Source organism: Benincasa hispida, chromosome 6 (assembly GCF_009727055.1).
Source record: "Benincasa hispida cultivar B227 chromosome 6, ASM972705v1, whole genome shotgun sequence".
In the NCBI taxonomy this organism is placed as follows: domain Eukaryota; kingdom Viridiplantae; phylum Streptophyta; class Magnoliopsida; order Cucurbitales; family Cucurbitaceae; genus Benincasa; species Benincasa hispida.
Window position 1 is genome coordinate 11661068 of NC_052354.1, and position 14480 is coordinate 11675547.

The 14480-nt window shown below is 34.2% G+C and overlaps 2 protein-coding genes across 2 annotated transcripts; both read right to left on the reverse strand.

The window, feature by feature from the left end:
• Positions 1-2452: 2452 nt before the first annotated feature.
• LOC120079521 (GDSL esterase/lipase At3g27950) lies at positions 2453-5206 on the reverse strand. Its single transcript, XM_039033731.1, has 5 exons — positions 4644-5206; positions 3482-3682; positions 3177-3349; positions 2814-3081; positions 2453-2727 (listed from the first exon to the last, which is right to left on the reverse strand). Exons 1-5 carry the CDS (start codon positions 4909-4911, stop codon positions 2483-2485), a joined length of 1155 nt encoding a protein of 384 aa, XP_038889659.1. The 5' UTR covers positions 4912-5206; the 3' UTR covers positions 2453-2482.
• Positions 5207-7566: 2360 nt separating this feature from the next.
• Positions 7567-12506, reverse strand: LOC120080275 (L-aspartate oxidase, chloroplastic). Its single transcript, XM_039034897.1, has 8 exons — positions 12039-12506; positions 11402-11542; positions 10274-10628; positions 9921-10163; positions 9681-9737; positions 9488-9568; positions 9063-9124; positions 7567-8805 (listed from the first exon to the last, which is right to left on the reverse strand). The coding sequence occupies exons 2-8, from the start codon at positions 11533-11535 to the stop codon at positions 7797-7799; spliced, it is 1941 nt and encodes a 646-aa protein (XP_038890825.1). The 5' UTR covers positions 11536-11542; positions 12039-12506; the 3' UTR covers positions 7567-7796.
• Between the last annotated feature and the right edge of the window lie 1974 nt (positions 12507-14480).

Below are 14480 nucleotides of genomic sequence, written 5' to 3' on the forward strand. Positions count from 1 at the left end.
TTCAGACCAAAACATGAAGAAATTTCATGGGTTTCGACCAAGAATGGCTGAAATTGAGCTTAATAGTGTAAAAGTGGGTTGATCTCTCCTCCCTTAACCTAAAATCGAAGGAAAATATTTATAGACAGTGCATAATGTCGCGGTATTGAGGGTGCAGCGGCGCGGAGCTGACGGGAAGCCTCACGCGTCTGGAATTCGAAGTGTCGTGGTGCTGCACCAAATTCGGTGTTATTGGAAAAAGCGTCGGACGCTTGCGCCACTACACTGTGCACTGCACCTCCGATAGCATTTTGGTCATTTTGGCCTTCTCTTTCCCGATTGATGTGATTAAGTTCCGTTTTTACCTGTTTTAGCTCTATTTTGTCAGTAATGTCCTGTTCTACTTTTAAATGCTCAAAACCTATAAAATCGCCAAATAAACACATAAAATCAAGAACAATCCCGAATTAAGCGGAGCTAGATAGCACATTTTTTATGCTATTAGTTTTCTTTTTCTTTTTTTTAAAAAAAATACTTTTTGGGTTTTTAACTTTTTCTATTTCGTAAGTTTCATAATGTTACAGTTTTACTTGTGAGTTTTGGTTTTTGTATCTATTTGGTCCCTAGACTTGAAGATTTATACTTTTAACCTTGACTTTTTACTAAATTCCTACTTTTATTTTTTTTTTGTTTGAATATCTATTAATTAATTTTCATTAATTTTTTGTCACTATTAAAATTAATAGATTCCAAAGACAATATTTAGCATTGATAAAAAATAAAAAAAAAAAAAAAAAAATCAAAGGTAAAAGTGTGTAAAAATATTGAAAACTTAGAACCACCTGAAAATTAAATGCAAAACTCGAGCTAATGAGAGGAGGGTATTTTTTTTTTTTATTCTTTTTGGTCAGTCAAAGGGAGTTCTTTAGACTTAGAAAAATGTTGACTAGAAGAGGTTCTTCTTTGAAGATACCATGAAGAAAAAGTAATGAAAAGAACAAGCTGATTAAGGGAATTTTCTTTTTCCCATGAGATTATTGGTCTCATATCTCCTTCTCTCTTGCTTGGAAACCAATCACCAAAACAATAACTCCATATCCACATGCCCTATTGATTCTATGAAATGTCAATAAATATAATGAGGATATAATTTTTAATGAATTTTGTAATATAATCTTAATAACAATAATGAAAGAAATAACAAAGTCCATATTGAAGCCATGCTTGCCCTAAAAGTGAATTTGTTTTAAGGGCTAATGTGGTTTTGTGCTTGCCTTTTTTGCATTGTAGTGTAGAGCCCTAATGTGGAGAGGAATGGAAATTAATAATAATAATAATTAATTAATAATAAAATAAATAAATAAATAAACACTCTGGGATGACACACTCCAAAAGAATTTTACACAAAATTGATATGGCAAAACTAATAGTATGTTTGGGTATTCTTTTGAAATAAGTAATGTTAACAAAAGTACTAAAGCACTTTAGTAAAACCTATTTTATGGGGACAAATTATCTTGATGTTTGCTTTTTATATTCTTAAAATTGCTTTGACTATTTTCTTTGTAAACACATATCAAAAGCACTCTTGTTTGTAGTTTCTTGTAAAGCACTTCAAGTTCTTTTGACTTTTTGTAAACATTTATTACTTGCTTTCAAATATGATGATGATCTTGAGTTTGAGTGAGAAGTGCTTTTGGTCATAATAAAAGTATTTTTGAGGACTCTCAAACATAAACTAAATCTATATATTCCAAAGTGTTTTTTTTTTTTTTTTTTTTTTTTTTTTTTTTTTTTTTTCTTTTCTTTTTTGTTATTTGAGTGTGAGATGCCTAAGAGATTATTGTAAAGGATTTTATAGTTAATGATGATCTATGCCTTTTTCCTAGTTTACACTTAATAGTTTAAATTTTTTTTTTTTTTTCATTTGCTAAGATACTGATAGTGAACTTTATTTTTTTTTCATTCAGTATTCGTTTAATTTTTATATATATTTCATACTGTTTGAATTTTAAAGAAATTTGATGCAATGAAAGCAACGTTGAGTTGTTTTAAATGGAAAGAGATTGACCTGCATAAAAAAAACGATTTTAACCAAACCAAATCAAGGCGATTTGGTTTAAAAACTAAAAGTGAAAGAATTTCAATTTTGGTTGATTCAACAAGGATGAAAATGCAGTTCGATTCGATCTATGGTTTATCAAACCAACCGTAAACACCCCTAATTTGAGTGATTATTTAGGGCGACTATATAATAGTTTTCTTGAATCTTCAAACTCGATACTCACTAGAATACATAGAATATGGGTTAGAAACCTAGAAAGCCCAACACAACAAAGAGTATTGAACCTTGACAAAAGAATATTGTACACACTGGTATATTGTAAAGAAATTAGTGTTTAATAATAGATGACAAGAAGTCCAAAATAAACAAAAGCAAAATGAGAGGAGAATCAATTAGGACCATAAATATTATTTTCAAAAAGTGTGGCTATATCATGCATTAATTGGAGCTTTGACAAGCTTTGTCAATTGGCAATGGTGGGTCTGAAAATGAGCCATTCAAAATGTGGTTAGCAATCCACAAGTTTGCAGCCTCAGAGTAGTGTATGCCGTCCCAACTAATATGCCTTGATGGATCTTTGCAAGGAATTCCATAAACTGTTCCATTCACAATTTCTTTCTTCCCACAGTTAATGTGAAAACCATGGAAATTCCCACAGCAAAAGTTCACTGGACTAACAAAACCTGCACCAATTTCAATGGTAAAATCAGTCCTCTTTCATTTTCTTCCAATCAATATTTCATATCGATATTAAGAAAAAAGAAACAACCTTGAGTTTTCGCTGTGCTAACGAGAAGATATTTGGCTGAATACATGTCTACGTGCGTAATCCTAGCTAGAGGAAGCTCTTTCCTTAGCTTTAATAGCAGATTCTTAAGTTGCCGATTGAGTTCTTGAGCGACTTCATTCGCACTCTTCACACAGCCTATGCTGTCTATATTACCTGGCCTCTGGTTATCCAAAATAGCAAAAGGCAGACATCCAATTGGACCTGTATTATGCACCCAGAAATATCTTGCCCCCTCCTTGTATATTTGCTGAAACATACACCGAAAAGAACATCAAAGCTTTCATTTTAAGTTTTTGAAGTGTTTATGTGCATTGTTAAGTGAGTGATTTAGAATTTGCCTACTTGCACAGCTTCAGAAAATGTGTTTAGTATATCTGGAATGGAAGCTCTAACTTGTTCTTCAGATGAGTGTTGGAAACCATAGGAGAGATCGTTCTGTGCAATATCGAACATATATAGCGCCTTCAAAAACTCCTGAGGCCTTGCAATGCTGCTTTTGATAGGTAGAGATTTGTCTGTCACCAAGTAACCAACATTATAGTCATTGTTAAAGACATAATATGAGAAAATTAATACAACAAAGAGATGAAGCTTTGTTTGGTCCGTGTAATGTGCAAAGAGTAATGAATAAGAATTGAGAAACTAACTGTTGGACTGGAGTCTATTGTATAGATAGGTGGTGCGGGCTTTGAATTGGATGAACTGTGACACTTGGAGGCCAAGATGAAAAGGGCTGTAACCACCAGGACGAATCGACGAACCGCCTGTTGCAAAATTAGCTCCATGCCTAAAGCTTGTTCCTACTGAATCCAGATATGCACTCAGGTAAGGAAATTCCAGCTTCTCAGCTGCAAAAGAATCAGGTACATCAGTTGATAGAGCTGAAAACGACAAACTCACAGCCTAAAGAAGGCTGCCAAATACAGAAAATCTTGATTGATGCTTCAGAGTTCACTCTGTTTAATACTTGAATGTACTAATTGTATTATAAGCCATCTTCATGGTCAAAATCCTAGCCCTGTTTGACCTAATTAACATAAGACCAAACAAAAGACTGACAATGTCTTTGTGGCTTCAAAACAGAATGACACTGATAGTTTGTGTTCTTAATAACCTTTTCTAAAGTTGGAGTTTCATTTGAGTTAAAGAGAGAGTTCTTTCCTTTTATGTAAAAAAACGTACTTGGAGATTAGTTAAAGAAAATATTATTTATTATAGATTAAATTTTGAATCTAAATTTTTACTATAAATAGAACTCTTACAATTCTCTCACATCACAACAAGACGGAATACTGAGCAATTGGTCAAAAGAAGGGTGTTCTTAGTTGTGAAGATTTGAGCTCAACTTTTTAGTGTAGAGTGGTTTGAGTTACACAACGTTGAATCTTGGATAGACTAGAGAATATTTACCGCACCGACGGTTAATATAAAGAAATTCAATACACACCACATAAGTCTTGAATCTCCGTAATGAGAGCGAGATATTATTTAGGTCTTGAATCTTCTTGGAGAGAGCAAGATATTGTTTAGATGTTTGCTTCTCAATATTTACTTCAATGTTACTCTGTTATTTGTAATTCTCTCAACAGTTTGATATTGCAATTGTATCTAAACTGGCATGGTTTTACTTCTAAACTAAATTATACTGAAAGGCCTCAAGTCTCAACAATCTAAACAATAATCAAAGACCATCACTAATCTTAAGAGCTCAAACATAAGTTATTGAACCATAATTTACAAACCCAGATAGTAATTTCTGCACAATCTTCACAAACAGAGATATATGAGAGAATTTGGTAGCTTACTTACCGATAAAGTCTACAATAAGACGGCCATCACAGGCCCTCCCAGAAGGATGTCCAAAGAAGGTCATGCCATTGGGTGATTGAATCACATTGAATGCAGCCGATATTCCTCCAGTGTCCGAGTTCGAGTCACCGAAGTTATACACTGCCGGAAATCGACAACTCCCCGAACCCCCACCGCCCCCAGCGGCGGCGCCAATCAACGACATCGGCCATCCAACAAAACCCAGAAATAGAAAAACCAACACACGGCGGAGCTTCAGTGGGTCCATGATTTTGCAACAGAGCAAAGCAAAAGCAATCCGTGGGAGCTTAGATTTTCAGTGGTTTCGTACCCATTTTGGGAAATGGGAAGAGAAAGCGGAGTAAGAGGAAATGAGGGGAAAGTGGGATTTGAGCGAAAGGGTACGACAAGTTGGTGGGGTTGAAATTTGTCATTTCAGCGTCGTTCTATGAAAGTGTTGTCGTTGACGGCACTGGCTGTGGCTTTATTCTCATATAGTATGAGAAATGTTTGGATTTTTATGAAGATGATAATCTTCTTTGCACATGACATTGACAGGGATTGTTTATCGTTGATCATGGCGGAGAAATTGGCTTTCCCAGGAACATGCTCAAGAACCCAACCCGTGACCAGCTCTTTATACATAATACAACGATTCTCGAGCAAGGAACTTCAAATAATTTCTTTTAAAAAAAAAAACAAAAGAAAAGAAAAAACAAAAAACAAAAAAGAAAAAACAAAAAACAAAGGTTAAACTACACCCTACTCTGAAATTTGTTTGCTTTTAATTCATCTACTTTCGATTATTCAATTTTTGTTCCCGTAGTTTCATTAAATCTTAAATTTAGTCTTTAAAATAGTATTTTCAAGTTTTCACTCTCCGAAATTAACATTTTTTTTTAAAAAAAATTGATTGCAATTCTTCTTAGAATCTCAAAAGGTACTAAGTTAGAATTTACCAATTATCCAAATGAGTCTCAACTGATTTGATTGTATTTTGATTTTTAAATTTTGGAAAAGATATAATTTTGCAAAAAAAAAAAAAAAAGTAAGATATGGAAAATAGATAAAATCTTGGGCAGATTAACACGAGATCCTATATATTTGAGATTTCTCAGTAAATTTCTAGACATACTAACACCGAGTTTCTATATATTTTTCATATTTTACTTTTTTTTACTTTTTATTTTTTCTGTAAAATTTGATCTTTCTCAAAATTTAAAAATCACAAGTCAATCACTTGAAAATCATCGGATAATTTGGAAATTCATATATAATTGAAGAACAAAAATTGGGCTAAAAATTTAAAAAGTTAAGTAAATATATGACATAATATTCGATAAAGATAATGAATATAAGATTTGAAAGTATTACATAATATTTGAAAAAGAGTAATAGAATCTCAATGTATAATCTAACTAGATGTATTAAGAAGATACATTCTAATGAGTTTTTATAAAGGTTGCTAATTTTGAAAAGTGAAAATTCGAGGAGACTATTTTCGACCATTTTTCCAATTGTGGTTCCTTGATGGTTGTTCGTATAAATGGAGAATATTCTTCAAATTAATACACTACAACTCCTTCGCATTACAAAACACAATGCTAAGATGAGAAATCAAACCATGTTTATTTGCTTGCTGAATCAAATGAGAAAAAGCTTCAGCTATAATCAGTAATAGATAGGGCGAAGAGGATACCCTGTTTGAGCCCTTTGTTTGGGATAATTGATCCTCTTGCTTCCCCACTAACAAAACCACTTAAGGATGAAATCAATTAACTTCTTGTCAAACCCCAACTTAATCATGGTTGGTGGTAAAATCTGGTCAAATAATCTCATGGATTGTCACGTGCTTTCAATCGTGAATTTGTAATTTGGAGAAGATGTTATCTGCAAAAACAATTAAAATTAAGAAAATAACACATTATTGTGGTGTTTGTCATAGACACTCTCATGCTTGAGTCAATATTTTGAATGGGTCAAACGAGTAGTTTTTAGGGAGGAGTTGAACTTACCTTTTACCATGCTCTATTTATAACTGAACTTAGAGGTCCTCCTTATCTCTTTCAGATTAGGAATTCTATTTCTTTTTCCTCTTTTGAAATCGAACATTCAAGAGTTAGATTGGGCTGTTATAGATGTTCCAACTAAGAGGGTCAACCCTGATTGGCCTCTCTTTATGGGGCAGATAGGCCTCGGCCTCAGCCTCCGAGATCGAGGCGGACCAAGTGGGCTTTTTTGGGCTCATTTGTAAAAACTCTCTTGGACTTGTTCTGGACCGATTTCAGGTTCATTCTTTAGGGTTAAGCAACTCTATTAGTCCAACTTTTTCCTTTAACTTTTTACCATTCAAAGTTAACAGTAACAATCATCATCATTCCCAAGAAACACTACTCCACCCTATCATAAGCTTTACTCAAAAACTATTGATTTTTATTTTTAATTAGTTTAATTTTAACAAATTAATAAGGCAAACAAGGAAATATAACCAAGCTTTCGAATTCCCCACTTCTAATTTGTTGTATGGAAAGCTTTATCATTTGACATATTTTGCATAACTTATTTTAATCATTTAAGTGTTTTATTGATTGAATTTTGATATTTTTTTTAGTCGGTGGAGCTCGCCACTCTCCCAATTCCAACTCATTTAGCCATTTCGCCATTTCGCCAAGTCTAAATTAAGCTATGACACAGAAGTAAAATTCAATAAATTAAATATTAATCTAATATAGAGTAAATTAATAATACTTAACAATCTTGAGAATATTATACTATCGAGTAAAATGGAAAGAATTCTAAAAAACATCATTGATCCCTACTATAGTCCAATATTTTTTTCCTAGCATATTTAGATTGAAATCATGTTCCTATTCAGACCAATTAACTAACTATCCTCAAGGTTAATACTGAAACAATCTTACGATTAGAAAGACAAACAAAATAATAACTGCCAACCAGAAGAACCTCCCTACAAATCTATAACTTTTGAGCAGCACAACGCTTGTATGCAATAAATGCTGCAAAGTGCATACAAGACATGTAGCCTTAGGCTAATGAGACTACACAAAAGAATGATAATTCTGTCCTATAAATACAAATATTTAGGCAGCACTAGATTTGCTATAAGCAGAGACATCATTATTTACTACTACACTACACAGGTTGCCAGTGAAGCTGCCTTGAGCTCCATGTACTCTTGGTGGGTGAACAAGGAAATATGATGGTTGGAAGCCTCTTACTCTCCTCAAGATGAGGAAAATCGATTGTATAATGAAGTCCACGGCTCTCTTGCCGAGCAAGGGCGCTGCTTACGACCAGCTTCGCACAACAAAACAGGTTCCTCATTTCACAAACCTCCAGAGCCACCATGGTTGGCTCCCATCCTTGATGAAACAAGTACTCTTCCCATGTTGCTTCTAGCTCACTGATCTTTCGCTCTGCAGTCTCGAGCCTGGTGGTCGACCGAACAATTCCAACGTACTTCCACATGATTAGTTGTAACTGTTTCCTTACGTCCTTTGTCATTGATATGATTCTGCTCATGAAACCATTTCCAAGGGACGTAGGCACAAAAGGTCTAGCCCACCTATTTAAGGCACCAGAATCAAGACTAGAGCTCTTCATATGATCAACAGAGGGCTCAACTGCCCTTCGTGCGAAAACTAGAGCTTCGAGCAATGAGTTGCTAGCTAGACGGTTGGCTCCATGTAACCCTGTGCATGCAACCTCACCTGCAACATATAGACCCTGCACATTAGTCTCCCCTTGAAGCCCCGCACGAACGCCTCCACAAATGTAATGAGCAGCTGGAACTACGGGGATTGGCTGGCATGTAATGTCCAAACCATGTTTGAGGCACTCAGCAGCAATGTTGGGGAAATGGGAGAGAATATTTTCCCTGGGTTTGTGACTGATATCTAAGAGCACATACTTCTCATTTCGCTTTTTCAGCTGGTCATCTATGCTTCTAGCCACAACATCTCTCGGGGCAAGCTCAGCTCTCTCGTCATACAATGGCATAAATCTTTCCATACTTAGATTATACAGGATACCTCCATCACCCCTAACGGCTTCAGTTATAAGAAAAGCATTTTCTCTTGGCTTGTCTAGTCTGATTGGAAGGCCTTCATCAGCTAAGGCAGTTGGGTGGAACTGCACAAATCTGCATTAGATAACAAAATATTACAGCCATAACTCCTATCATCCTCTTAATCATTCCCCAAATCCACCCCAGGAAATGAAACATAACTAAAAATTAGCCAATGTCACATGAACAAAGCTACACCTGCATCCTCTAAAGTCGAAGAAATGCTAGGAATGTCAGATGATGTATTTTGTATTTTTATCCATCGACCAAATTCAGCAATAATCATAATAATAGGCATAAACTAAATCACCATGATTGAGACGGTTACTCACTCCATGTTGGAAATTACAGCTTGAGCTCGATGAGACATGGCAATTCCATCTCCCGTGGCAACCTTCAAGCAGATGTTGACCAACATTAGAGAAAATATATCCACCATACAAGATTTGACTGCATGCAAGGTTCTGATGGGAACCAATGAGCTATAACGGTATTGAAAGATAAAAGAAAAGAATTAAAAGTACAATAACCTCAAGTATTGGAGGTACTTGGAGAGTCCCTCTCTTGAGGAGATCATCCAAATCTGAACTACCAAATAATTGCCTAATACTATCTCTTCCCATCCCTCTATTTTTTACCAAGTTCTTGGCTAATTACTACTGTGCCCCTTCTATTCTAATAATAGTCCTAGTAGATTCTAACTCAAATAGACATAACTAGTTTCATTTAGAAGGTTAGATTGGGAAATGAAAGGTACCGGGGGGTTAGTTGTTGATGGATACATATGACCAGCTCCACCTGAGGCAAGTAAAGTCACCTTTGAAATAAACCGTGTTACCTGGAGGCACACAAAAGGAAAGAAATTAAAAGATGGAATATATGAATTGTTTTATGACTTTAAACTGTGTCCTGATAATTTGAATATGTTTGGGGATGACTCGAGATATCACCTCTAGTGTTTCAGCATTCAAAGTATCAACACCAACGCAAACTATGTCAGAACCATCCTGCAATATTAGCATCATCATTTCACATTACTGCAATTAAAGCATTCGATTTGTACTCTTGATATTTCTGTGATGTCTAAATTTCTCATATTTTATTCTAATACAATTGCTAAACTCAGCAGAAACAAGAGTAATGTATTAGAACAAAAAATTTATTATTGATAGTAACAGGGAAAAGCAAACCTCGGAAGTAAGCAAGTCAATTGCAAAATGGTGCTCAAACACAAAAATATTAGGATCCCTGACAACTGCCTCCAAAAGAGCCCGCTCGATTTCCCTTCCAGTCATATCTGCAGCATGAACAATCCTGCAATGAGAGTGTCCCCCTTCCCTTGCTAGATGCAAATTACCATCTTCCCCGTGGTCAAATGATGCACCCATAGCAATCAACTCTCTGATTCTGTCAGGTCCTTCTGTACATACAACCTAAAGAAAATAGGCATTATCAGATGAAAGCAAGAAAAAAAAAAAAAAAAGCTAATGAACTTTCAAAATGTGTGAAGGTATGGTATACAAGATGGAAAATAGAAACGTACTCTAACTGTTTCCTCATCACATAGATGAGCCCCGGCTACGATGGTGTCCTGCACATGACTTTCAACAGAGTCTGAAGGACAAAGAACAGCACTAACACCACCTTGAGCATAATTCGTATTGCTCTCATGAGGCTCAGCCTTGGTGATCACAGCTACAGATCCATGCTTTGCAACTTCGAGAGCATAACGAAGGCCAGCAACTCCACTACCAATAACAACAAAATCAAAAGACTTTGTTGAACCGTCACTCAAGCATGCTGAAGTGACTGCTGTCAGAGTTCTCCATTTCTCATTAATTATAGATTGGGAAGTCTTGCTTCTTTGTACATGTGAGAACTTACTTAACCCACATGACCTGGATAATGTGCCAAACAATAAGTAAAATGAAGTCCATGGTGTTAAACTGTAAGAGAGTGAAAAATTCTAAATGCCTACCCATGTAACACACGAAAATGTCTTCCTAATATCTTCAAATGCCTAAAGAGAAGTAGAAATTTGCATCCCACTATGAAGTACTTATTTCGTATGTACAAAGAATTCTATTCTTCACATATTTTATTTGCTTATAGGACAAGAAAACGAACACATATCTCAAAAATTCATCTTACAATAGTAGCAAATCAAAATTGTTCTCAGTTTGTTGATGTGCTTGTGCATCTTCTGACATAACAGATGCAACAGTTTATGATTTCAATTTGTCCATATTCTAACATAACAGATGCAACAATTTATGATTTCATCGAACAAGCATAACCAGATACGAGAAAATAAAAGTATCAAACAAAAAACCAAAAGATTGTCTTATATAAAGTTCTTTAGTGTAATGTCAAAGTTTAGTGGACAGAAAAGTCACTCCCTGACCAGTGACCCCATTATATTTGGAGGATCAATTCTAATATCAACTTTAGAACTGTGAAATCCAATTATTTTCCAGCTGGACCCCATAAACAAACATGATTTTGACAAAATGGTAGAAGTGATCCAGGCAGGAAAGCAGTAACTACAATTTATCTTTCTGCATCTCACCAAATTGCCTAATCATAATTTGTCACATGAAAAATTCTTCCCACTTCTTTTTTGAAATATTTTAATTCATGATAATCTATGTTCGGTATCTATGTCCTCTACCTTGAGAACTCATCCTGCAAGCATCTTTTAAAAGCTATACTAGCATCCCATTGGGCTCTTCTACAACCTTGCCCCTTCCAGTCTACCGCCCGGCAGAACAGTTTGCAGCTCCCAACAGGTATACATATCGCCATTGTAGCCCTGCAGCCAACAAGGGTAAAAGAATGTCATGCATCTGTGCTTTCAGTAAGACGCTTCATTTCAAAATCTTATTTGATTCTGAGTGATATACGCCCGGTTCATAGAGAAACGTAAGAGAGAACAAGAAACAATTGGGAGCCTTAATCACTTGCAAATATCCTAAATGTCTAAAAAGATGAAAACACGGTTTAGCTAATTTTCTTCATTGCATGCACCACCTCTTCCATTCATTCACGAGCTTCTTTAGCCCCTAAAATTACCCACAACCCACATCGCGTTCTACTTTGAAATTCATACAGAAACTGACCCAATTCAAGTAATTATGATCTCGACCCCTCTAAATTGGAAAAACTACCAAAAAAGGAAAAAAGAACAGAAATTCCAAAGACCAAAAAATCAACATCCACCGAGCTTAAACAGCGTTAAAACAGATATGCATCTGGTGGACATGGAAAAGTCAAATTTCCTTCAACACAGATGAAATTGTTATCATTACCTGCGAAAACTGCAAGAAGACGTTCAATCAAACAGCTAAAAGGGATGGTAGCTAAATCCCAATATGGGTTCTGTTGTTCTTGATGAGACAATCAAGAAACGTAACGAACAAGAAGAACAAGAGAAACACAAGAACAGAGAGAGAGAGAGAGATTTCGAGAATCTTCTGGATAGAGAAATTGCAGGTGTTAATGGGAAGAAAATAAATGAGTGGAAGGGGAAATGGAGTTGAGAAAGGAATGGCAAAGAAGCAGAGGCGCACAAAACTTTGCCCACTATTTGCTCGATGCGCCACACCCATAAAAATGGCGCCATACCATTCTTAAATGCAACAATCCCAATTCCCCAATGCCATATTCTTCTTCAGCTTTGCCTTCCATCTTTCTTGTCGTCTTCCTTTTCACTGAGAATCAAAATAAAAAAGGAGCCGTCTTTTTCTGTTCTTTTCTTCTGTTTAGTTCTGTTCAACCAGACTTTTAAAGAAAAGCTTCTTTACTTTTTTTCCCCCTTTTTTAACGAGAGAAATAGCTTGGGCGAGAGAATGCGATTTTGATCTTTAACAAATAAATTGTTTTTTAGTGACTAAAAGTGTATTTTAAAGTGATTTTAAAATTACAAAAATGCTTTTAACGATTTTAAAATCTCAAATAGGTATAAATTTTTCTTTTATTTCTATTTGTCATCATTATTTTTTTAAAGTAAAAAACTTCAGTTTAGATAACGAGTTTAAATTTTATTTGATAAAATGAATGCTAATTGACATATATCAAATCAAGGTAAATATCAATTTATATTTCTAGGCTTTAGAAGTTATATAAATTAAAATCTTGAACTAATAATTGTATTAATTTAAATCCTTAATTTTTCATCCATTTTTGTATCAGGACTACAATAGACATAGTCATCACTAAAGCGATACGGTATAAAATGCAATTTGTGCTTTAACCTAAGCATATGGTTAGATTTTACTTGTTTTTCGGGTAGGACATTAATTATTTAGTGGGCTAAAAATGGGTCATACATACAAAAATTTCTAATTTATGCTCTCCTCCAAATTTCGTTCGACCAAGTGAAATTTATAATTTGAGTCAACTAAACGTCTAAATTTTCATAAGCCAATCAATTTAGATCATTTATTACGATTAACTTTGAAAATCATCTATACATTCATTTCAAACGTGTGTAGACTTCAAGTGTCAATTTTGTAAAATTAATGGTTATAGTAAATGTATAGACAATTTTTTAAGAAAACTATATCTAAGATTCTAAATTAATTCATTTATGAAAGTTTTGGAGTTTAATAATGGTACAATTATAAGTTCCACACAAGATTTTTTCCAAACAGAACATAATGAAAAGGTAAATTGATACGTTTACAAAAATTCCAAGTTTAAATTTATACACCCCTAAAGGGTATAAAATTGATATTTTACCCAAAAAAAGAATTATGGTTTAGTAGTTATTTAGCTATATGGTCATTATCTTATTTTTATTAAGGTTCAATTACAATGTGTAGTTATTAAAGTCCCATTTGATAATCATTTTTTTTTAAAAAAAATTAAGTCTATATCATTCACATTTCTTACGATGATTTACATTTTTTTTTTTAAATACAATGGTTGAATTCTTAGCCAAATTCCAAAGACAAAATTTTTTTTTTGAAAACTACTTTATTAGTTCTAAAAAATTGGGTTTATTTTTTAAACCATTAGTGAAAATTAGATAATAAAGGAAGAATTTGAAGGTAGAAGTAGTGTCTATAGATTTAATTTTAATAAACAAAAATAAAAAATAAAATAATTACCAAACGAGTCTAAACTTTCATGTTTATATTTATTTAGTATGACGACTTTTAACCGTGTAATAATGTTTTAACTTTTAAATTCATTCTGTTTGGTCAATAAAGTTTAAAAGGTGTCTTAGACTTTGAATTTAAGACAAAAGTAACATAAACCCTAATTAATGAATAACAAATTATGTGGTAAATAAACTTAGAAGAAAGAGGTGTTGGCCATCCAACATGGGAAGAGTCAACTTAATTTAATTGGGCAAACAAAAGAGAAAAACAAAAGAGCATATATTATGGGGATGGCATGCATGGAGGCTTGTAAACCACAATGATGAAAAGGGGATTTGGAGGCTAATAGAAAGTCTTGGGGGAAATAAATAAATAAAGTCATTGGTGATGAACTCTCTAAACCTAGCAGCCCCATATATTCAAAAATTTCAATGCCATCTTTTTTTAATGAAAGTGACAAATTATTTTCCCAGGTTAGAAATGCCTATAATGTAAGTGAGGACCACTTGCACAACAAAAGATAAGGAAGGGTTGGACAAATTTCATTAACCTAATTAACCTCACAAATTTTGACATGCATTTAATTTAAGGGGATATAACTGTTCACACAAGGTTTCCAGAGAAACTTTAGTTGGTGTTGGTGTT

Excerpts from the sequence above, each read along its gene's own strand:
- LOC120079521 (XM_039033731.1), bottom strand. The coding sequence starts at position 4,911 with ATGGACCCACTGAAGCTCCGCCGTGTGTTGGTTTTTCTATTTCTGGGT. Across the intron at positions 3,082-3,176 it reads CATTTTCTGAAGCTGTGCAA|CAAATATACAAGGAGGGGGC; the intron begins GTAGGCAAATTC and ends TGTATGTTTCAG. Across the intron at positions 2,728-2,813 it reads TAGCACAGCGAAAACTCAAG|GTTTTGTTAGTCCAGTGAAC; the intron begins GTTGTTTCTTTT and ends AAATTGGTGCAG.
- LOC120080275 (XM_039034897.1), bottom strand. The coding sequence starts at position 11,535 with ATGGCGATATGTATACCTGTTGGGAGCTGCAAACTGTTCTGCCGGGCG. Across the intron at positions 10,629-11,401 it reads TTGCAGGATGAGTTCTCAAG|GTCATGTGGGTTAAGTAAGT; the intron begins GTAGAGGACATA and ends CACATTATCCAG. Across the intron at positions 9,125-9,487 it reads CATCAACAACTAACCCCCCG|GTTGCCACGGGAGATGGAAT; the intron begins GTACCTTTCATT and ends ATCTGCTTGAAG.